Genomic DNA, 26,003 nt, shown 5'->3' on the forward strand with positions numbered 1-26,003 from the left:
CGGTTTTCGGCAGCTTTTGGCATGAAATTTCAAAAACGCAAAAAATTCAGCAAACTTCGAATGAAAGAGGAATGTTAAAAAAAATCAAGGAAGTATACACCAATTCATGAAATTTAAAGTAAGATGCATGAATGTTATACCATAACTTGTGTAACATAATGGGAATTCTGTCCAGGGGGTGATGACAGGTTGTCCAGGGGGTGACCAGATTGTACAAGGGTGACCAGATTGTACAGGGGGTGACGACAGTTTGCGAAGGAGGTGACGGCAGGCTGTTGCAGGTGTGACAACGCTAACTACCTAACGTTGGAAATGGTAATTATCTTTCCTTGCAACAACCCGATATTAGACATAATGACTTTTTCTTCAGGAGAAAAAGTTCTTACATTATCAGATAATAGAAATATTACTAATGGAAGAAAAGAAAGATATTTACTTTTCAATGAAACATGAGATGCGCGTCAACAGACAACTCTTTCTCATCTGCGTTTACACCCACTACTGTTCCTCGCTCGAGGTCTGAGAAGAACTTTTTCATTATGGTTTGTTTTGAATCTTATTTGATATCCCCATAATAGTAATAATTTCATAAGGGTCCAGTCACGGACAAAAGTAATCTAAATATAGAGAGGATTATGAAAGGGAAAAAGAAGAGACACGGGAAAGTATTCATGAATGTATATCGTACGAGTTTACCAATTTGAACTCTACAGGAAGGGGGTTCTGAACTCTTGCGGTCCCATCTCTTGAACTTTTATCATACAACTCTTTAAACTTTCGTATATCTGCATTCATACCATTATTCAGTATATTTCGTCCTACACCAGCTTTTATAATATATAAGCAATTCTCTGGATCTTTAGAAAAATAATCCAAATTTCATGGGTGGCGCCTGGAGTTTTTCTTCTTTTGTATCTGTGTTCGCTATGGCCATCAAACTGGTTTAAGAACTTTAAAGTTGTGATAATATCACCATTCTGAATTTGGATAGGATGTGATCACTGGATCGGCTGATTATGATTAGGTGGGTCCAATTACTCCAGGAGTCTTATAACATGGTGAAATTGCCATCCACCTCTTCTCATCAAATCAGAATCTTAAGCGGAGGTTGCCCAACATAAGTCATGAGATTTATGTATTCACATGCAAGTATATACTACTTTTGCCCACGTGCGCCTTTTTCAAGTATCTGTACGTCTTTCTGACCGTAAATGCAAGAGTATCCGGCAAAGCTTTCATGGTGCAGCAGAAAACACAAAGCTTACGGGGCGACGTATGCACTGAATGTGTACGTTTGGGATTATTGTCATGAAACCTGCGAAACCAGAAACTTTAAAAATGCACTAGCTCCTGACTCATCCGAAAAACGGTTTTCTTTTTCCGAGGCTCGAGTCGTGAATAACAATATTCAACTGCTCTGTACTATCTTAACAACTATGAGAAAATAAGCACTGTCGAAAATATCTTGTCTTTCAGCACTGGTGGGACAAGCACATTATTGATTTAGTGCTGTACAGTGTACACCTTTAAGGTATTTTGAATATTTTTCACCAGTTCACCAAGATAAATTGTTTTCCTTATTGAATGCATACAATGTGTCCTGCTACTTTTAATGCTGCTATTTCTGTTGGCAAATGTTCGTCTTTAAAATTACTGCTTTATAAAATGGTCTCGCTTTTGATAGTAAAGCAAAATTCTTGTGTTTTGGTTAAAGGATGGGTAATCAAATCACTATGGCGAACTCTTATTTGGCCTTTGCACATTTCAAATTTTTTCGTCCTTTTCAGTCTCCGATATAGCACTTTACATATCTAACCATGCTTAAATATGATGGTGACCACATCTATTTCACCTTTCGATAACTAACACCAAACTTACTTCACTACTGATTGCTCTGCTCAACTGTAGGCTCTGAACGCAGGAAGCAAGAGCCTTAGCCAACACACACACCGGTGGCATCATGAGACTAAACACGAATACCCTGGCCAGGTCAACCTCAACTAAGCGGTTGTCCGCTGAATAGGCGGATAATAATCTGAAGCGGTAGGGAAGGGGCGAAGGGACAGATTTTCTGTTATGATTTTTTTTATTAAACCATTAGTGCACAGCCTAGTCCTTAGCCTAACTGCAATCAAAATTGCACAAAAAAACCGCAGCTGGCGGCTGATAGCATTTTCCCGCGACTCATTCTCCAAACCCCATAATAATGCGTGAAAACCACGAACCTGGCAACTCTGTGAGGAGGAAAGGCGGAATGGCGCTTACTTTACTAAAGACATGCCCGGTGAGGTACTCATTCCTAATGTGGCACTAGTTGCCTCTCAGGACAGTATCTACAGTAATGAGTTATTTACCAGAAGCTAGGGGCTGGTGCAAAATGTTCACTGCATGAGTAGAGTGCATATTTAATTAAAAAAGGAACAATTTTGTGAGTTGAGCTCCATTATAACACAATTTAGGGTTTTCAGAATACTTTGCTATGCTTCCTGTTTTCTCTCTGTGGCTGATACCATTCTAGGTCCACCAGCTCTTCTGATGTAAGGTGATATAGTCAAGGACGTTTTTGAAACAGGAATGATCTGAAAAGGGCGCGCTACCATTGGTTGATTACAGAATATATTTTGTTCCTCTTTGTCGACGATGGAAGTGTGTGTTTGTAGGAAGGAATGATTATATACCTCTGAGATGAAAAGTATTAATGTAATTTTTTTTTAACAGCGATTGAGACAAAACATGTCCCCTATCATGGCCATCCTGAGTGAAAATAATCACATTTCCTCAAGTGTTTGTAAGAGTTGACACTAAAAATATTTGAAATACTTCACTTTTCGGAAATAGCGTTCATTTACAGTAATTATACTCGAGATCTAAAGAAAAATCATGATAAATCCATATAGGAGCTATAATTCACTAAACATTACATTGTCTGCAATCATTAATTATTCTGTCTATTTGTTTGAGGCAACAGCAACCATTTTGCGGTCATACTGATTGGAGTGGAGGCAGGAGAGCATGAAGGAAGCCACGTCCGAGCGGTGGACACGGTTAAAACTGCTGCCTGTCCCAACCACGTAGTCCTCCGCCACCGTCATCGGCTTGCCTGCAACAAGTCTCATCTTAAGTAGTTATTCATAGAGGTTTCACCTAACCAAGTAACTGGAAAGAATCATAGTTAATCCTGAAGTTTAAGGGGAACATCCTAAATCATTTAGCAATATAACTGATTTTGTTTTGCGATGACAGTAAGCAGTATTTAAAGTATGGTGTGACAAGGAACGTTATTTTGAGCCCTATTTTCATGTACATTGATAAAGAAAGATCTGTAAGGGGAAAATTGCTCCCAATCGCCTTCCCAGGATCTCGTTTTACACTAAGTACAGCATCATGTCAGGGCAAAAGGAAATCAATAATATACCTAAGTACATCAGAAGGTAGCCGTCATTTTTATCGTTAACACCATGAAACAAAGTTTAGCCTGGAGTATAAGGTTAATTTATAATAAAAGCAATACAACGGAAGAGGAAGTATCAACTATTTTCTCATTAATGATAATCTTATATGATCGCGTTCAAACTGTGGTCCAATGTTTGCCACAGACTCGTAAACTCCCGTCAAAATACCTATATTCGCATTTACTTCCTCATCGAAATTTACTGTAAGGTCTTTACATTTGGTATGTTTAAAAGAGATGCCAGCGATGAAAAAACTTGCTAATAATACATATCAAAGGACTGTCTGCTCCTCAGCAACAGCTGTGTACACGGTACAGTAATACTACACACTGCTTTAATAGTCATTCTTATATTTGTTGAAAATATAATTGTTCTTTCGTTCGTGGCTTATACTAATAACCTAACCGCTAATCCGTATCGGAAAGTAGGTCAATCTGACCATATTCTCCGTTCACAGCTGTAGATGAGACGAATCAATCTTTTCTTGCATATTCAAGGACGTCCGTGGATTGTCGCACGAGGGTTAACATGACCATGTAAATTTCAGAAAAGTTATATCTGTAACAAAGACTGGTATGGTAGTTGTCATAGGCTAGGCTTCTGGTGCAAGCTGCCGGGCAGCAGTTGTATGTTGGGAATGGATCACCACACCTTCCCGGGTGTAAGCTACCTTACATTTACACACATCTCTGCAGGCATCCTCACATATAACCGCTTGTAAAAACCCATCCAACCTCAGACGCCATATGAGAACTGTAATGAATGAAAATTTCTATCATAATAAAACCAGTCTAGCTTTATATTTGATTTTCGGTTGACATATAGACTGCTGACACGTTCAGCTACTTTCTGACATGCGAACATATCAGGGAAGTATAAAGCTGTAGAATGAAGGAACTATCTTCGCATGACCCTCGTTTCGTAAAAGGTCACCTTTGACCACATGATCACAGCAGCCTTAATTTGACTGGTTCTCATTACTGACTTTTTATTACTGTTATCTAACACTTTCAGTTCTCTTCTTCACTAACTCCTCTGCTCAACATTTCTGTACTCATCCGCCTAGACTGCTATACACATACTAGGAATTCTTTTATCAATTTCATAATGAAAATGAAGACAGAAAAAAAAACCTATTCTGATATGCAGACCTGATATTTACTTATCTTTTCCAGATATGAGTTTCTCTTCAGTACTGCAATACTGAGATACGGACGGCCAGTTATAAAACAGCTTTGATATATTCATAACACTATCTGCCTCAAATCAATAACAAATATCATATATAAACAACATATATATATATATATATATATATATATATATATATATATAATAGTTGTTTTGGTTGACAAAGACCTATCCTGAGCAACAAGTGCCAAACAACTCGGGCAAGCTACTATGCAAAGGTTGCTCCACAGACATAATAAATAAGCCATTCCTAAAATTAAAAAAAAAAAGTAAAATTACGAACGGCACGTTCGGGATAATCTGTAATCTAACATCCTAAACCTACAATGTTTATGGAAGATAATCCCGACCGCGCCTTGGGGAACAATTGACCAACTCGAATATTGGATTCTCGTCTAGATTTCCCATTGTACTCCACTCCGTTCCATTTAAATTAGTGTCCTCATCTGTACTGGTTCTCACCTGTCGTGGGTCCGTTCCCCAGTCCCGGAGGCCTGACAACAGTGTAGTCAATATCTGGACACGATTCCTCAAGGTACTGCTCCATCTGGCGCATGTTGGTCAGGACGGGCTTCAGAAAAGGCACCACCACCCAGTTCAACAGGAAGCCCATGCTGGAAGCCACTGAAGCTGTCAGGGAAATAATTCTCTTACGTATTTCCTTCACCTGCTATGATGGATAATATTCATACATACTTTTCTAATATTAACTGTATTTTCAAGCAAAGCTTCAAGTAAAGAGTTTGGTTGATTTTCTTAAAATACTGTACCTGCTCAAAGCTAATAAAATGTATTCATTGACATTACCATTCTCATACGTAAGATATCATATTATGTAAGTAGCAGAAGATTACTAAGATAACAAGGACAGTGAAATTTGGAATTGTAAAATGGACGCAAACGTAGTTAAAGCTATCAAAAGATAAAATGACAGAAAGGTTCGAGTGGGCCAGGTATCCTAGGCTTCACACTAACAGTCATACGGAACATTGTAGAAGATTAAGCTAACGAAGATTATGTGAAAATGGAATTATGAAAGTTACGCAGACATAGTTAGAATATTAAAAGACAAAAGAAAACGCCAGAAAGGTTTGTGTGGGCTAGATATAACCTCTCGAGTAGACTAACACATATACGGAATATTGCTGACAGTAGACTAATCAATCATCCACGGCATAATGAAATGCTTGTGAGAAACTTGCATTTTGCGACTTGTGTTAAGATACTAATCAAAATTAATTCACATGAGTAAAGTCGTCTTGAAACAGAATTTGACATGTTGAAAGGATTAAGCCCGGCGTACATTATAACAAAAAGTTTAAGAGCTGGAGCCCCAGATGCGTAAACCACCCCCAGTTAGCGTTATTGAGCATCACGCACACATGGGTCTACCCCTAGAAGCTGTTTCATAGACTGGGCAATTGGCATAGATTTAGAATGTATGCGTGTGCATATATATATATATATATATATATATATATATATATATATATATATATATATATATATATATATGACATGGTACATATATTCAAGGTTAGGAAGACGGGGCAACACGAGTGTAAAACTCTCCGCAAAACAAATAGTAATCACAAATAGGTGCTTACAGTATGCCCCTTGAACAGCAGTCGTCAGTTAGGAATATTTGGTATATGTACAAGGGTTAGTATATAATCATTAATGTGTAATCACAAATAGAGAAGTAAAATCTTTAACCACAAACTGTACATATTAGGTAAGGAACTGTTTGTAAACTAGTAAAATAATAGGAGTCGGATTTAGCTAAATATGCTTTTTGCTCTTAATATTTTGGGCAAGCTTTATGGTGCAGCTTTCGAGTATTCAAGACGTTATATCTCTAGTGAATAAAGATGAAAAATGGTGACAATCAAACTGCTGTAAATATGTATATTGTTATATCAAATGGTTTCCGAATCATAAACAGCCATTAAGCTAGAAATGACGACATACATCGAATACACGTAACCGCAAGGAAAAATGGGGAAAATTAAGAGTGCATGACGATTAAAACGTAAATCCGCACAACAGGTTGGTATTTAATTCAAACTCATTTGCTCAAAGTTTCATTTTAATGCACATGGTTTTCACTCGGTACGATGTGAACATGAAAAGGTTTATAGTATGACAACAAACAGGCAACAAATAAGAAGGAAACAAATCGCTGTTTGAGTTAATCCAAGAGCTTGCCCATGAAATATGTTGACACCATATTTCTTTAAACTTCAAGGGTATTTACTGGATTAAATTCATAATCCGAGATGAAAAAAAAATGAATGACGACTTAACCATGAAATCAACCAAATGAAATAAAAGAAAATAAAAGGGTATAAAGAAACAGCCAAGGTGTGTATATAATACAAACATACCTCATAAAGCGAATGATGACGGGAAAAACAGAAGATACACCAGCAAGGCTGGCATATACTGACTTGGGCAGCAATGTCGCTGGGAACGGAAGCGGAAGTTAAAAATGGGTAGGGGGAAGGGCTTACAGCCGAATGGTTTATATGGAAAGTAACATAGAGTGAGAGAAGGTAATGATAGATTAAGTAAATACGACAGACAGCAAGTTGAATGGTTTCGGACACTTAAGGGAGTCTGTTTAGAATATGATGGGTAACCCCATGTCCCATCATAGGTTTCTAACCATATTTACACTGCATCTGTTTGATGTGTTGCCGCACATGTTCACACTTCATGGTGTCAGTCGGCAGATCATCCGATACTTCTTTATTCAGTTATTTTTCAACTGAAGTTTAAGACGGAAAATGATGTGGTTAAAGGATATTGGCCAAGAACTATACAGAATGCTCAATGAGAAGTGATGAGGCACACGTGTAAGAAGGATATAAGTAGGGAATAGAAGAGAACATCGGTATACAATCTGAGATATGAAACGTGAAAAATACTTCTCTTTTCCCATTCTATATTGTGTACATGCAAAGTCTGTGTTGCTCATTGACTGTGTTCGTTAGTCAAGATCCATCTGTGTCAATTTGTCAATATTGATCCTTTGATCTTTCGCCTGACTGCTTCTGTTTGTCCCTCCCTTCCCCTTTCTTCCAAGAGTGAGGCAACTTACTCTCTGTGTACCACGATGTCATTGTCACGAACCTACTGACGCTCTCTTTCCGCATGGCACCGATGATGGCTGAGGCAGATTCCGTGTATCCCCTGCAGGAAAAGAGGAATTTCATTAGTTTAGTAAAGGGGTCTGCAACCTTTATCAACAAGTCGGCCACTTTACTAGCACGTAATAAGTGATCGACCGCAACTCCCACACACTAATCATGCACTATATGTCAAAAAGTTCCTGAAAGTAGTAAAACATGAAATAAGCGACCAGAAATGTACAGCTATAATGTCCGTTCTGATATACAGAACAAGAAATGAACCAACTCGATATGAAGAGCAATATAAAACTTTTATTTTCAGTAACAAGGAAAGGATAAAGAATAAAGTAATGAGAAGTTCCTTGAGGCAACTGTACTCCTTTTGTCTATTAACCATAACAACTGTGAAGGTGACTTTTCACCCATGGTGTACCTACATGCTGGCGGTCTAGAAACGGACTTGGAGATCGAGTACATAATTATGTATTCTTTCAGTTGTGCGTACAAGAAAAAAAAAAGAAGTGTGCTTGAGCAAGAATACCTACCCACCTATTCATAAGCACATGCTGTAGAGTCCAGGCACTAGTATCAACATAGATGCCTTAATCAATTTTTGTCCTCATAAAACACAAGATAAAATAGTAGCAAAATAATCAAATGATCTAAGGAAGCCAAAAGAATTTTATGTGAAACGAGATTATCATAGTGCGAACAACTAACCGTATCTTCGGGATGATTTTATTCAATTCATAATCATCCCAGGACCTTTCTCTCAGTCATAGTGTTGCCTAGGATCTCTCCACAAGCTCCTGCACCCTAAGGCTATGCTACTTCCTGTAGCAAGGAAATGTGGACTCCTTTGGAATGGGAAGTTCTCTATCGAAACTGTACTCCTAGTGATAAAGGCCTGCCAATGGTGACTTCACTCGCGGTGTAAGCTCCTGCAGGCCGGGCATTTTCAACACTAGTGGGATAATACCCCCAGTAGATCCTTTCTTCTCCACTCCTCCAGTGATCAGGAGAAAAAAATATTTTTCCCTCCAAGAAACTTTAAGCTCTTTGAGGCCCGTCTTATCATAATAATGCGAATTGTTATTTTCATTGTGAGCTTTCTATCATGATAGTTATTACTTACCTCCATGCAAAAATATGGGCCCTTCTGGAAATTTACCCCAGGAGAGAAAATTCCTTAAAAGATGCCCTCGTTGCAGGTGGAATCCAGTAACACCTCTTGACTGACTTCAAAAGACATCTCATTTCCGTTGTAATAAGGAACAATTTTGAAATCTTCATATTTGTAAAATATAACCCCCTGTGAATTTTGTTTGTCATTGTTTTTCTTTAAAACGTATAAGGTTATTTGGTCTGTAACACATGATTCAGTTTCCCACAAATGTAAAACATTTTTCTACATTTGATTTAAAGTTTTGTTTTCTTTTGTTCAGATTCAGTCAAAAAGCTTCGACGATTCCAGAAGTGTTCCAGACAAGGTAAAGGATTCCGTTTGAAAGTCATTTTGATCTGAATATATATCTGCGTACAAAACCACGTTATGAGGCATAAAGGTAAGAACTAAACTTGCGAGGGCTAGCAGTTACAGGGTTGTCATTTCATAATGTATATTACCACACAATTCTGACTGATAGTTTTAAGTTAATGCGGTAGAGGCACTTTTACTTGTGCATATCAATGACGGTACATAAGTATAGTTCCTGCGTAAGAGTACACATACTGATGAAAATATATTCAGGAGTTCCAATACTTGAGCTGTGAGCACTACACACGAGCCTGTGTCGTTCACTTGGATTTATATTAGCCAAATTACGTATTAATAACAGGTCATCTTGGATGGTGGTCGAGGTCATCTGACAATTTTTGAAATGGAACCACACACGGACCATCCATGCCAAGTATACAGACTGGTTCTGCAATTTTCAGAGATTGAAATGTGAAAAGTTAACGAACGCCAAAGCACGAGAAAAACTCAAGAGCCTTTTGCTACGTGAACAAATACGAATATTGCCCACTCATACATCTAAGGCACTAGTTGTTATATAATACAGACTTACAACTACAGATCTTAGCCTAATACTGACTTACAACTACAGATCTTAGTCTAATATTGACTTACAACTACAGATTCCAGCTTAATACTGACTTACAACTACAGATCGTAGCATTATCTGACTTACAACTATATATACTAGCCTAATGTTGACTTACAACTACCGATCCTAACCTAATATTGACATACAACTACAGATCCTGGCCTAATGCTGACTTATGAATACAAATCCTGGCCTAATGCTGACTTACAACCACAGATCCTAGGCTAATGCTGACTTACAACCATAGATCCTAGCCTTATCCTGACTTACAACTACAGATCCTAGCCTTAAACTAACTTACAACTAGATTCTAGCCTCAGGCTGACTTACAACTACAGATCACAGCCTAATCCTAACTCACATCGTAACGAAATAAGTGGACTCACGTGACCGGTTGAGGGTTTCTTGGGAAGCCTAGGCAAGATACGACGGCATCATGGTTGGAAATGATTGGCGAGAGTGACGACTCGTCGAAGATGTTGCCCTCGACCACCTTTGATGTTATCAGTAAGAAAGTTATCAAGAAGAATGTTCACTCACTTTGCAGGAGACAGAGAAAAGGGAATAATAAGTTAATAAAATTCTATTCACCAGGTAGTAATATATAAAAAGGTTATGACTGCGTAAACACTATATGAATTTATTCAATGTCCAACTCAAGTGGCGTGTTATCTGGGATGGATGATAGCTATGTTAAGCTTCCGTGAACAGCATTTGAACGTAGGGTTTATTTTAATGTCTATATTGGTTATAACATGAACCTTTTTATATTAAATATCAATCAAAAAATATCGGTGTCAAATATGGATATGCAGTATTTGTCAAAAAGTGGTAAATTTTTTAAGTTTACTTGACGGTGCTTGAAAGGGAAGATAATACAGTGTTTTAGAGGCAACGATTTAAACAACAGTACTGTGAAAGGATTTACTTCATATCTCTCAGAAAAGACCATAAGAACTACTGAACCACTGGTCATGTTAAGCACTCCTATTACAATTCTGATATTATCTTCCCATTCAAACTCAATATCGTTGGTTATAATCAACTTCACTTAAATTTGCTTCGGAATGTACCAACTCACTATGCAGTTATTCAGGGATGCAGTAAGTACACTGAGCTTGTTTATAAGGTGCCATATCGCGAGGTTAACTGTTGGCCTAATTCATTCTGGGGTTACTCTCGTTGTAAAGACTTACCGAGAGGTTGTGTGACATCGTAAAGTTGTTATAGGGTGTGTAGACTTACTGTGAAGTTGTCGTGTGAAGTGGGTTTGTTATAGGTATTGATTTACCCTAAGGTTGTCGTGTGATAACAAAAAGGTGTGCAAACTTAACGACAGGTTGTCGTGTGATATCCAGGGCCGACGAGAGCTGACGTGGGCCCGAAGAAGAATTGACATTGGCCCACTTTGGCCGTCCCGGAGAGGGTGCTGGGGGTTCCGGGTAAGAGCAAGAAGGAAGAAAATTACCGATTTTTTTTTTGTTTGCTAATATTTTGTTGTTTGGTCACTATTAATACTTTAAAATTTCATCTAATCTTGTCCAGGCCCTGTTTAGGCCCGGGGATTTTGCCACGGGTTCCCCATCCTCTTAGTGGGACTGATGGTATCCTGGGGTTGTGCAGACTTACCGCGAGGTTGTCGTGTGTTACTGTGATCTTGGTGGGGTTCCTGACGATGGCTGTGACGGAGTGTCCTGCGTCTAGCGCCTGTTGGACAAACTGCTGGCCTGTCTGCCCGCTTGCTCCCAGTACAGCCAACTTCATCTTCTTGGTGCCACAAGCTCTTATGACGATAGGCCTGGAGTTTGATAAGATGTATACATTAGCCAGAACAATGATTACATGCAAAAATGAAAGAAAACAGTAGCAGACGTGAGTAAATTCTCTTTTCTAACTTGGAAAAGTTTCTCCGGAAACAAGCAAGGTTTATGGTCTTATTGGCATCCATTCTGTGTACTGGAAATGTGTGCCTTTGAAACCTGCACCTGTTTTTGTTTGTCGTTTCTTTTTAAAACCAAAACATTTCCTTCTTGTAAGCATGCGTCTGGCCATCCCGTTCCTAAGAAGGGTGACCGTTCTAACCCCTCTAACTATCGTCCAGTTGCTTTGACATCTACCATTTCCAGTCTCTGAATCCCTACTCACCTCCCATATTCTCATACATCTTGAATCTCACAGTCTTCTATCTGATGATCAGTATGGCTCCCATAAGGCAAGATTCCCTAACAATATTCCTTCTTATCTCACTAATGTCTGGTCATCATCCCTGAAAGATTTTGGGAAATCCTTTGTAGCTGCCGTTTTGACGAGTGTGGCACTGGGGGTCTCGTCTCGAATCTCCCGTCTTCTGACTTCCTCACTTTGCTCCGTTATATATAGCTTCCTCTCTGGCTGATCTATGTCCGTGGTTGTTGGTGGATCACTTTCCCCTCTTCCATCGACAGTTCAATCCCTCAAGGTCTGTCCTGTCTCCAACACTCTTTCTAATTTATATCAACGATCTCCTTTCTCTTACAAATAACAAAACGTACTCATACCCTAACATCCTTCAATTCTGTTCATTCTTTCACTCCATCTGCATCTCGTTTCGACACATCTTCCTCAACAAACTCAAAGGTGGTAAGGCTATCTCAATGGAGTAGACAAAATCTGGTCAGTTTATTGTCTCCGATAACTTTCCTCTTTCCTTCAACGTTTATGTAATTCCCCTTCTTAACGAACATACTATCTTGGAAACCCCACATTACAGAAATAACTAAGTCTGCATCTAAGAAACCGAGGGTCCTGTTTAGATGTCCAAATTTCTTTTATACAAAGGATTGATCCGTCCTTGTATGGAGTACTGCTCTCACATCTTGGGTGGTTCTAGCCCTGCGACCGTACTTGACGGAGTTGAGTCGAAGTTAGATCCAACTTATCAACTCTCCCAGGCTAAATTCAAAACTTGATCCACTTGCCTTACGCCGAAATGTTGGCTTAATTTCTTCCGCAGGTATTAATTTCGTTTCTGCTTCCGAAACCTGGCTGCTTGTGTGTCCCCACCACAATCTAGGCCACGCAGTACTTAGCAAGATGAAGCGTCACATGACTATAGTGTAACCGTTAGCTACTCGAGGGTGGGCCGTTTTGATAAATGTTTCTTTCCCTGCATCTCGAAGCTTTGGAACTCTACCCTCTCATGTCTTTTCCCAGTAACTATGACCTGGCACATTTCAAAAGAATGGTTTTCCATTTCCTTCAAAATTCGTAAATACGGGTCTTTCACTTCAAAATTCATAAATACTTTCCCTCCTTTCTTATTTTACCCTTTCATTAAACTCAGTATTTTTGTTAAGGTTCTAGCCTTAATGTAGAATTTTGTTCGCGACTGAAACCCTCCAAGGTAAAGAAATTAAAAGTTTAATTACTAGTGGTGTTAAAAAAATGAAATAAACGCATAAACTCTTGTTATATATCATCTACAACTTGCGCGTTAGTGAGTTAGTCATGGTCATTCTACAACTATAAGCGGACAAACAGTATAAGGCCTGAGTTGCCTAAATTCAATAACCAGGAGATATATGGGAACAACGACAACAATTCCAACAACATCCTAAACGAATTTTAAACACCCGCTGAACGACGTCTACCTCCAAAGGTGTACCTACCAGAACGTGAGAAATCTGAAGACAGGCTGCCAGGATCGTACTTCATCTGCGTACACTGACGAGAAGTGATACCAGTTTAACAAGGCCGCAAAATGTAGTTTCCCAGAGGCGCTATTTGCGACTTTTATTGCTCCAAAGCGACATTTCTTTTTTCTATTAGCTGAGGAATTCGGCCAAAGCGACATTTCTTTTTTCTATTAGCTGAGGAATTCGGCCATAATGTTAAGTCTCAAAATCCCAACTGAAAACGAGGACTGCATTAGGATTCCTCGTCAGCCTCTCCAGGGATATCACTGCTAGTAGTACCTGCACCGGATGCCCTTCCTCCTGTGCTGCCGACTTCAGGGTCAAGCTTTCCAGCCCCTCTTCTACCTACCCGCTGATTCCACTTTTTTTGGCGGATCCTCTGTCACCGACCAACCTTCCTCCCACCGATCCTTCGCCCTCATCCCCGAGCTCCAGCTCCGACCACAGTGGTGACGACTTCACCCAAGACAGCCTCACGACGTGATCCAGGTCGCACCACTTACACTTGCACGTTTTCCAAGATTCTCAAGGGCCCGTTGCGTCAGGGGGGAGAGAGAGAGAGAGAGAGAGAGAGCACTGTAGAGCTTCTCTATACCGTAAATAAGACATCCCCTTCGAAGCGGAGAAAACCGTTGGTTCGCATATCAACAGGGAAGCAGTCCACCAGTGTAAGACCAATGATTGGGAAATTTTACAACTGAACAATTATCAATGTATTGTGGTCAACGTATTCAATAAGGACAAATATAGGTATGAATATGTGTGCAGTAATTTATGATCACTATGATATTACGATTTCTGGTTAAATGACCAGTTAGCACCCAGCAACCATAAAATCAAACAACAGGCGTACACATACATGACAGTCATTGTGTTTTCACTTCTCATAAAGTAATCACGCAAAGTAGTAACAACTATTAACACTATATTCCATATCTACTTTGTACACTATTCTTTTATGTTAAAGACTATATACTGGTGCTTACTAGTGTTTCTGTATCCATTCATTTTGGCATTAATTAAGGACATTTAAGATTGCCACTTGGTTCGTCTTATCAAAGAGATACACAGCATTTAATACCTTGAAGTAGAGCTACTGCTGTTAATATAAATCACTCGAAGTAAACATCATAATAATCAAAGTTGAAAATATTATCTTTAATCATTATTACTCCAGTTTTCTTAGTTATCAACAAATATTATCACGGTAGTCGCGGTGAAAGAGACGGAGCATATATCTATTCGGTAATATTAGGTTAAATACAAATTTAGACAAAAAGACAGGAAATCACGTTTAAGCAAGCCTAACCTAACACATATTAAGTATAAGAAATTTACGCATTAGACAAAGCGGGCTTTTAAAATATATATTTGGTTAGTTTTATCTGAGCGACCAAGTGGAAAGGAGGGAGCTGGAGGCAACATCCGGGTAGTGGGAACAACTGCACTGGCGGACATACGACGACAACACGACCCCTAACTTGCAAGGCCATGATTTTCTCAATTTCCCTGGAATTCAGAGATGGAATACTTTCTCTCAGCCTTTCCTTTACGGAAGCATAGTTTCCTGGTCGCTTTCGGAAAGAACATAAACGCAGTACCTTCCGTATCTATGAATATTTGCCAGCTATTAACATACCGCATTCATGGAGGCTTTTTTTCCCCAGCAAGACAGCCATATACTGTCAGTGTAAACATTTACTTTTGAAAGTTAATTACTCTGGAATTCAATCAGGGAACAAAGCATGCTCAGGATACAAATCCTGCCGAGACTCGCAAGAATCGGGAAGACAGGAAATTAATTAATTACTTAAGGTGAACATATTCATGTTTGGTTAATGTAGTATGTTAGTCCTGTTTACGACGGTTTTCCATGTCGCAGCTTTCAACAGTCCCAGTAGTCAGATAATAAACCCACGTGTGGCAAATACATGAAAATAAATAAAAGAACTAATTCTTATTGGTTATGGTAGCGGACACACTGACAGGAAAAACAGCTTCCTTTAGAGAAACGATTAACCTCCGACTGCTTTGTTTTTATATTCCGCCATTACACGTAGTGTATGCATGACATAAATGTCACCTCTGCACCTGTCTGTCTGTGGTCACATTTCTGTGAGCACGATACTCCAAAACAATATATGATAAATTCATACTTACCCACTGTGTAGATGATCACATGATTAGATTTCCGGGCACGTCGTTGCATAAATGTGAAAACTCATCCGAAAAATTGAGCTTTGTGGAAATGCTATGACTGAATGAAGTAGTATATATTTACAACTTATAGGCACCGTCGTAATAGGCAAAGGAAAACATAATGGCAAGCGTTTTGCTGCTACCGGACTCAGCCTGCTCGAGGTTGTACAACGAGTGAAAAGTTACATTTAGAAGGTAGTATCATTGGGAGTACGGTCTCGTCAAAGAACTTACCTCTCACTTCCCTGCAACTGGAAGTAGCGCAGCATTGAATTGCCTATGCCTTAGGAAGGACCTGGGTAACACCAGAAGTCATATATAAAAATTGGGTCTGGGGTAATCATAATGTTATGAAAATTACTTTTTTCCTTTTATGAACATTGTAGAGAGACATCAGGCATCGCATGTCTCTTATTTTGAATATCAACTATATATTCCTGTTTTTGAAATATGACTAGTCCATAAACATCATTAAATACTGATAAGGGGAAGTTTCTCTAACAAAACGGCATTGGACTCTGTGATTTAAGAAGATTGACGATGACACAAAGGTAACATATATCATTTGCATAGTAAATGTCTTTTACCAGAAAGAAAGTCAAGACTATCAATAGTTTACTACTTTGCATCCTCAATTAACCTGCATTCAGGTCTGTTGGCAGTGTAATTTGTCGGCTCTTGGATTTCGATGAATCGACAATGTGTAATCACGACCTGTCAAACACATAGTAACTTCCTTAAAATATGATGGAAATTAAATGTTGAACTTGCTACAAACCGGAGAGATAATCATTAATTGAAATATGATTGAAATTAATGATGTCGGGTTATTTAAAACGTAAACTTGTTTCATCTTTTTAAAAGATTAGGTTTCTCCAAGAAGGGGATGGATTTTCATTTATATCAGAAAAATCAGATGATACACTAATAACGATGTAAGACGATGACAAATACTATTTTTGTATCATTTTGTCATCTCTTTACTTTGAACCATTTAGATCTATGCAACAGATCGGTCAACTATTAACGCTGACACGAACAGTAGTTAAAACAAATACAGCTACAAAGCTACAACATTACCGAACCGCAGCATACCGGCAACGTAAAACCACCTACGCTTTGGACTCCAGTGCTGGACTCATAGCCATTCGTGATCAATTTCATACAGTACCTATATCGCATGCCCACTAACTTCTATAATATTCATATATAAAGTATTGTAAACAAATAAATCAATTATAGTTTCTTTTAGTTTCCTTTATCAGTATGGTAACACAAGAGTACTATTATGTTTTATACAACTTTTGAAACCAGGCGTTTCAAAAGTTTCCGGTCAACCCTGTGGCGCCATCCTCTTCATGGCCATCGCTGCCAGACTCTTCTGCCCGGGATAACCTTCCTCCTGCTGTGTTACCGGCCCCTGAGTCCTAATCCAACCACTCTTACTGCTAAACGATTCCTCTTCAAGGGCCTCATGCAATGGGCCTCCTTCCTCCTCTCCTGATCTTTCGCCTTCACCTCCAGACCTTAGTTCTAAACACAGTGATAACGACTTCCATCCAGACAGTAAACAACGCATTCCGGTAACCTCACTCGATTTCCTGCTCGTCTCTTCGATTCTCTGGTACCTGTCGCGGTACTCCATATGGCAACACCAACGAACTTCAGTGAACTTTGGCTTGCTGATCTACGGAGAGGCAACTTACCAGAGCCAGTGACGTATTAAGGGGGAAACCAACCCCTCCCCCCAAGGTCCGATGGTCTGAGGAAGGAGGATCCTAAAAATGATTTTTCTTTTTTTACGTTACCCTTTGGCCCAATAACCTGAGGGGAAGGGGTTCTGGGAACGATCCTACTTTTCTTATTCATCCCAGGATCCGGTAATCTGGGGACGGGGTGGGGTGAAAATGGAAGGATCCGACTGTCGACTGTCATTAAATTATCCCAGGGCCCGATCACCTGGAGGAGGAGGGGGGGGGGGGTTGGAAATGAACTGATCTCTCTTTCCTTAAACTATGTCAAGGGTTCGATTGCCGGGGCGTGTGTGGGGGGGGGGGGGATTACTGAAAATGAGAGGATCTGTCTTTCCTTAAATCATGTCCAAGACCCGATAGGCTGGGGAAGCCCCGCCGTCAGCAGCGGAAATAATGTTCGAAAATCAATGGTGGAAAGTGCTGACCTTTTCATTGGCATGTTGTGTTGATAGTGCTTTTAGGGCACACTCACCTGCGTCGCAAGAAAACTACAACCAGGAGCCCTACATCATTCATATGGTAGCCTAGCATTGTTGTTAGCGGACAGGTAGTGGCAAGTACTGTGAGTGGGTTATGTTGTTCTATAGGCATGTGTTTTACTGGTCTTACACATATCTGTATTTGTGACGAAATAACCAAAACTCTGAAGATGTGAAGCTTGAGTAGTTCTAGTTAGAAATACATATGTAATATACTGCACATGATTTAGGGACATTTTTCAGCTATATGCTCAGATTGGGGGGAGGGGGGTAAGAAGAAATATCTTAGCCACAGGATCCCCAAATCCTTAATGCGCCATTGATCAAAGCGTAGAAATTTTGAAAACGACCGACAGCCTCTTCGCCGGATCGTGCAAAAGCACGCAATCAACCGGACATTAGTCATGCGCATCTCGCCTCCTCACGTATATCACGGCAGCAACCTAGCCGTCTACCGCCTGATGGTCCAACCCCTGGTAACATTCCCCACTTTGGTGTCATATAATTTACTGGAGAGAGAGAGAGAGAGAGAGAGAGAGAGAGAGAGAGAGAGAGAGAGAGAGAGAGAGAGAGAGAGAGAGAGAGAGAGAGAGAGACTCCAAAAAATGTACTCACTTTTTGACACCCTTATAACTCGCTGAATCTTTTTTTAGATCCAAATGATCCCGAAAAAAAATCAGTGACTTATACGGTGTCAAAAAGTGAGTACATTTTTTGGGACACCCATAATAAGGAAAATATCGTTTTACTACTGTTCGTATAACCTCTTTATCTGGTATTAAGAGGACCTGACTACCTCTAGGTCACTATTCTGAAAGACACTGGAGATAACTTGCAAGCACCGGATTGGTTATACAGCCAGCCAGCCACAAGAACACTTAAACATCAGCACTTCAACGGTGGCGTGCGCAGTTAGTGATTTGCTCAGTCTTTGATCACGACTTGTGCGCATGACTAGCCTAAGGACGCTCTCCAGCAGAAAAGCATTTTGCAAGTCCTTGGACTGTTGCTATATCTAAGATTTGTTCGAGGGAGGGTGAGGGGGGGGGGGGCAATTATAAAGTGTCAAGGGGGTAGGGGTGTATCATGAACTCGCTAAGAGAGTGAGGACAAGCTGAAAACAAGGGTGGTATGTAAGGAGACATTGCATCCAAGAAAACTTTGCGGCTTTTGAGTTATTTGGATGTTAAACTTTACGGGACGGTCGTTCTGGATGAGTTTTATGTATCAAGGAAGAGTCAGTTTACCAAGGGATTAACTTAAATCGCGTGAGCTGTACGTCATTACTTTTCCGTTACTCTCGTTCATGGAAGTCGACATGTTTTCCCGAGGGATCTAGAGCGGTGACTGGCTCATGTAAACGATACGCAGACAGCTGGGGCGGATAAGGAACGAGGTTGAAGAGGTGCAACTTTCCTGTAGTATCCCGAAGGTTTCTACAAGTGAATGGTTGTGTTGAAATGCATTACAGTGGGTATTTATTCAAATGTAGGGATAGGGGAGAAAGAATACTTCCCATGTATTCCCTGTGTGTCGTAGAAGGTGACTAAAAGGGAAGGGAGTGGGGAGCTGGAATTCCTCCCCTTCCGTTTTTAATCTTCCAAAAGAAGGAACAGAGCAGGGGGCCAAGTGAGGATATTCCCTCAAAGGCTCAGTCCTCTGATCTTAACGCTACCTCGTTAACGCAGGAAATAGCGAATAGTATGGAAAAAAAAGATATATATATATATATATATATATATATATATATATATATATATATATATATATATATATTTTATTTTGCTTTGTCGCTGTCTCCCACGTTAGCGATGTAGCGCAAGGAAACAGACGAAAGAATGGCCCAACCCGCCCACATTTTTTTTTTTTTTTTTTGCTTTGTCGCTGTCTCCCGCGTTTGCGAGGTAGCGCAAGGAAACAGACGAAAGAAATGGCCCAACCCACCCCCATACACATGTAAATACATACACGTCCACACACGCAAATATACATACCTACACAGCTTTCCACGGTTTACCCCAGACGCTTCACATGCCCTGATTTAATCCACTGACAGCACGTCAACCCTGGTATACCACATCGATCCAATTCACTCTATTCCTTGCCGTCCTTTCACCCTCCTGCATGTTCAGGCCCCGATCACACAAAATCTTTTCCACTCCATCTTTCCACCTCCAATTTGGTCTCCCACTTCTCCTCGTTCCCTCCACCTCCGACACATATATCCTCTTGGTCAATCTTTCCTCACTCATTCTCTCCATGTGCCCAAACCATTTCAAAACACCCTCTTCTGCTCTCTCAACCACGCTCTTTTTATTTCCACACATCTCTCTTACCCTTACGTTACTCACTCGATCAAACCACCCCACACCACACATTGTCCTCAAACATCTCATTTCCAGCACATTCACCCTCCTGCGCACAACTCTATCCATAGCCCACGCCTCGCAACCATACAAAATTGTTGGAACCACTATTCCTTCAAACATACCCATTTTTGCTTTCCGAGATAATGTTCTCGACTTCCACACATTCTTCAACGCTCCCAGGATTTTCGCCCCCTCCCCCACCCTATGATCCACTTCCGCTTCCATGGTTCCATCCGCTGCCAGATCCACTCCCAGATATCTAAAACACTTTACTTCCTCCAGTTATTCTCCATTCAAACTTACCTCCCAATTGACTTGACCCTCAACCCTACTGTACCTAATAACCTTGCTCTTATTCACATTTACTCTTAACTTTCTTCTTTCACACACTTTACCAAACTCAGTCACCAGCTTCTGCAGTTTCTCACATGAATCAGCCACCAGCGCTGTATCATCAGCGAACAACAACTGACTCACTTCCCAAGCTCTCTCATCCCCAACAGACTTCATACTTGCCCCTCTTTCCAAAACTCTTGCATTCACCTCCCTAACAACCCCATCCATAAACAAATTAAACAACCATGGAGACATCACACATCCCTGCCGCAAACCTACATATACACTGAGAACCAATCACTTTCCTCTCTTCCTACACGTACACATGCCTTACATCCTCGATAAAAGCTTTTCACTGCTTCTAACAACTTGCCTCCCACACCATATATTCTTAATACCTTCCACAGAGCATCTCTATCAACTCTATCATATGCCTTCTCCAGATCCATAAATGCTACATACAAATCCATTTGCTTTTCTAAGTATTTCTCACATACATTCTTCAAAGCAAACACCTGATCCACACATCCTCTACCACTTCTGAAACCACACTGCTCTTCCCCAATCTGATGCTCTGTACTTGCCTTCACCCTCTCAATCAATACCCTCCCATATAATTTACCAGGAATACTCAACAAACTTATACCTCTGAAATTTGAGCACTCACTCTTATCCCCTTTGCCTTTGTACAATGGCACTATGCACGCATTCCGCCAATCCTCAGGCACCTCACCCACATACACATGTATATACATACTTGTCCACAAACGCACAATATACATACCTATACATCTCAATGTACACATATATATACACACACAGACATATACATATATACACATGTACATAATTCATACTGTCTGCCTTTATTTGTTCCCATCGCCACCTCGCCACACATGGAATAACAACCCCCTCCCCCCTCATGTGTGCGAGGTAGCGCCAGGAAAAACACCAAAGGCCCCATTCGTTCACACTCAGTCTCTAGCTGTCAGCTAGAGACTGAGTGACAGCTAGATATATATATATATATATATATATATATATATATATATATATATATATATATATATATATATATATATATATATATATATATATATTTTTTTTTTTTTTTCTTTCTTTCAAACTATTCGCCATTTCCCGCATTAGCAAGGTAGCGTTAAGAACAGAGGACTAGGCCTCTGAGGGAATATCCTCACCTGGCCCCCTTCTCTGTTCCTTCTTTTGGAAAATTAAAAAAAACAAAACAAGAGGGGAGGATTTCCAGCCCCCCGCTCCCTCCCCTTTTAGTCGCCTTCTACGACAAGCAGGGAATACGTGGGAAGTATTCTTTCTCCCCTATCCCCAGGGATATATATATATATATATATATATATATATATATATATATATATATATATATATATATATATATATATATATATATGGAGATATCAATGGTGTGAACTAAAATTTGTGGTCAGAGATTTGGACACAAACTAAAACTTTGTGAAAAAATAGAGCTTTTTAGGAACAGGTCTAAACAAACCCTGCACGACATTTCACAACTTACTGTTAATAAGAAGATACTCAGATCTTAAGTTTGTATCTATTTTTTGCTTCTAAGAGGTAAAACTTAGCATATAAAACTAAGTAATGTATGTAACGAAATACCTGCAATGAATTGTAACAACTTACATCAACCCTCTGGGATCTAAGACCCTTTATGACCTCTGTAATCATTTTGCGCTACCGTTCACAGCATGAGCATAGGGCGCACAATATCATTTATTTGCCGGTGTTACCGGCACAAATCATGTCAATCCCGAGTCTTAATTTTCCCTCGCGAGTTGCGACTGTAATCTCATAAATTTGAAAAGGAAAGATGCAACATCGATTCTTCCTATTAATCTTTCGGGTCAACTGCCCCTGACAGTTTAATTCTGTTTTTGGTCTGTTGTTAAAATTTAATCTGACAATGTCTTTCTGAAATAAATCCAACAGTTGCAGCAGACTATGGTATATTTCGCTTACTTGAGGTCAAAGGTACATTTGTTTTACCACTAGGTTAGTGCGTTCTTATATCCATACCATATCAACATCTGTATATCTGATATGAAAATAGAAATGCCTTTAAATTGTATTTCTGTAAGAGTAATGCACTTTAAATAGGTAATGATATAAAAGGCTTTGTAGGTACGCATTATTAGTGGAAAGTTTAATTTGCAATTCTTAATTTTTCTGTACATCGGCCATGGTGGATCAAACGGTATTATGGCGACATTGCGCAACTTTCTTTCTCGTGAACATACAGAGTTTTCCTTTGGAGGAAAAGGTTTTCCTACAACTATCAGTACTAATGTGCGAACAAATCCAGCGGGAAACGTCGGAGAGCAAGGTCGTATCTGTCGCCAACATAAGGTTATGCTGTCTTTCTCAGTGAAAATCCCAATTCAGAACTCTCCACTCAGAACTTTCCTAAACTCTTACGAAAAGTCGATAAATCTAGTAAGAGTATTCCAAGGAAGGTAAAAAAAAAAAAAAAAAATCAATAACATTTAACCTACTCGTACCAATATAATGGTTGGCAGACTACTTCATTAATGTGGTCATAATTACTTGTTACACTTTAACAAATCATCTGCTCTACTCTTGCTCTCATATTATACGTATTTTTACCTCAAGTGGGGAAATAAGATCGTGAGTTGGACATGCGTTGAAGAGGTCAAGTTCCTCGATACATTTTACTTGATACTCTCTCTAAGTTGTTATGTTAGAACAAAATCCAAGCACCGTTCAAACCGGTGTTGCAAAAGACCCATTTACACAGTAGCTTGCTTCAAGTGCAGGGACTGATAATTCATGCTTCAACATATTTGCGTCACGATAAAATGGTTCCGGACGAGGTTGACACCCCTCATTTTATGCCTGTACAGTAAAACATTAACATAAACAAACATCAGTATGTCTCCAAAGACCAAATAAAAACTCATAAATAAGACTCACTTGATATGTCGGGCTCGAACAACTTGACAAACAACCGAAGCTCAAGGCGCCGTGTTACTGACACACTCTTGGACTCCACCGCCTGACCTTCACCACACCGAGGCGCCGGTGCCAAATCTCCAGGGTTTTGCTGCTACAGCCTTGGCCAAGGGGCCATATTTTATTTATCTAATACTTTGAGCACTGACTCTTTTTCATCTGCTTAGGTTTTGTACGTGTCACTGTAGTTTCTCGAAATGACAAATATTCGAGAAATGGCTTGATAAGATAATGTGATTCTTTACAAAAAAAAAAATAAAACAAATGTTTTGGTGATTGGATATTATCGAGTTCCATACGTGGTAACGTTATCTGTAATTTTCTATAGTAAGATAGTTATGGAAAGTTTGTTTTCGTAGTTCATTTTGGACATTTTACATCGGAGAAATGCCCTATCACAATGAGTCAGCGAGACGTGTCCTGGTATTACCCAGGCACATACTCTACACGCAGAAACACTACTCCGGCTTTGACATTTATGCTTTGGCTGACGTGATTTCAGTTGATGTATGTGAACAATGCAAACGTTGTTTCGGCGGGATAGTGAATAATAAGTTGGAGGACTACGATTTCAGTTAGTTGGTTGGCTGGGCTTTAGGCCTATCAATTGCCAGGTTCATTAAGGCCGTCAACGTAAGTTACATCCACCAACCGAAAGATCTTTAACAACTTCTTCAGGTGTTAAAGATAATTCTAAGACCACACACTCTCTCGCTATGCATGTGGCCCATGACGATTCCAGTGATGGCCTGAACTCATTTTTAAAAACACTGTCCTTTCGTGCCTTCTTACCTCATGCAAATGCTCACAACTTACTGATTCGACGAATCCTCAAGTTGAATTCGCTCAACTGCTAATCTCAGATTTATTTTTTTCTTCATTTTTTTCCACGGTTCAGGTAAACGTGCTTTATTTTAAGGTAAACCACTTATTTTACGCACGTCGGCGCCAGCTGTCTCAAAATATTGTGCTGCTTACACACGTTTCCATATTCTTTCACTCGCCGATAAAGCTTGCCTTGCAGTCATCTGAAAGATTCTTCCATGGTACAGGCACGTAACGTTTCTCGTAATTTATTTCTGGGCTTCTTCCCTCCGCAGGTACATTTGTGAAGAAAGACTCCACATCCAGAGAAACTGTGATGCCATGTTGTTCTTTATTTCTAAGGATATCAATAAACTCTTCAGTCAATCATTAAGGAATAAGGTGTAGGGATGTATGGTGAGATCAACTGGCTCAGCTTCTTGGCCAACCTGTTGGCAGTTGAAGAGATCTGGATAACGACAGGCATTTTAGGATTTCCGGGCAATGTGCGTTTTGACGTTTCCTTCGCATTATCCTGGCTCGAAGTCACCCGTTAGAAGATTAATTTGATGTCATCCTTCACAGTATTCGTAGCCGATTAATGAGTTAAGGCGCTTTCGGAATATTCTTTTAATCTTGAAATTTTGCGTGACCTTGCAGTATGGTCTCATTTCAATAAGTGATTTTTTCGGTCAAGGGTGACGTAAGTACTTTAAGTAGCCTCACGTCTGACAACGATCCTCTCATTATTGCGCTGTTGTTTCGACGCTTTCCATAGACGTGGTGTGAGTAGTCCTTTCGAAGGGCGATGCATACTTTTTGGTACTCTCAGTCTGTAACTGTTCCAACAAGTCGGGGTTTACTATCATTTTCCCGTCACTTTGCAATTTACTTTCTATCCTCTATGATGAGGACGGGTAGAGCGCCTGGCTACTTCGGCCGCATGAAGGTTAAAAGACACACACACACAACACAACTTCTGGTGTTTTTACGCGTGTCCCAACCTCTTCTCAGTAAGGGTAGCATGGACTTTAATCTTATCCGGCTGCGATGGTCGACATATGTAGGCCGATGGATCATACAAATGTCGACTATCGCAGCTGGATAAGATTAAAGTCCATGCTACCCCCACTGAGATGAGGCTGAGACACGTAAAAACACCAGAAGTTGTGGTGTGTCTTTTAACCTAGTGGCCGAGGTGTTCAGGCGCCCTGCCCAGGGTTCGGATCCAACCTGTGATTAATACATTTGTCTGAGCCATCGACATATTCATATATATATATATATATATATATATATATATATATATATATATATATATATATATATATATATATGTATATATATATATATATATATATATATATATATATATATATATATATATATATATATATATATATATATATATATGTATATATATATATATATATATATATATATATATATATATATATATATATATATATATATATATAT

General features: G+C 39.6%; 1 protein-coding gene across 1 annotated transcript; it reads right to left on the reverse strand.

Moving 5' to 3' along the window:
• Nucleotides 1-2,686: 2,686 nt before the first annotated feature.
• Nucleotides 2,687-23,815, reverse strand: LOC139762743 (flavin reductase (NADPH)-like). The gene is made up of 6 exons (XM_071687869.1): nt 23,682-23,815; nt 11,515-11,683; nt 10,272-10,378; nt 7,747-7,838; nt 5,106-5,273; nt 2,687-3,100 (listed from the first exon to the last, which is right to left on the reverse strand). Exons 2-6 carry the CDS (start codon nt 11,647-11,649, stop codon nt 2,949-2,951), a joined length of 654 nt encoding a protein of 217 aa, XP_071543970.1. The 5' UTR covers nt 11,650-11,683; nt 23,682-23,815; the 3' UTR covers nt 2,687-2,948.
• Nucleotides 23,816-26,003: the final 2,188 nt, after the last annotated feature.

The sequence above is a fragment of the Panulirus ornatus genome, chromosome 1, assembly GCF_036320965.1.
Source record: "Panulirus ornatus isolate Po-2019 chromosome 1, ASM3632096v1, whole genome shotgun sequence".
In the NCBI taxonomy this organism is placed as follows: domain Eukaryota; kingdom Metazoa; phylum Arthropoda; class Malacostraca; order Decapoda; family Palinuridae; genus Panulirus; species Panulirus ornatus.

What these genes read in the sequence shown, in the direction of transcription:
- LOC139762743 (XM_071687869.1), bottom strand. Translation starts at nt 11,649, where the DNA reads ATGAAGTTGGCTGTACTGGGAGCAAGCGGGCAGACAGGCCAGCAGTTT. An exon ending in TAACACACGACAACCTCGCG is followed by an intron (nt 10,379 to 11,514) that starts GTAAGTCTGCAC and finishes ATAACATCAAAG; the next exon opens with GTGGTCGAGGGCAACATCTT. An exon ending in GGGGAACGGACCCACGACAG is followed by an intron (nt 3,101 to 5,105) that starts GTGAGAACCAGT and finishes GACTTGTTGCAG; the next exon opens with GCAAGCCGATGACGGTGGCG.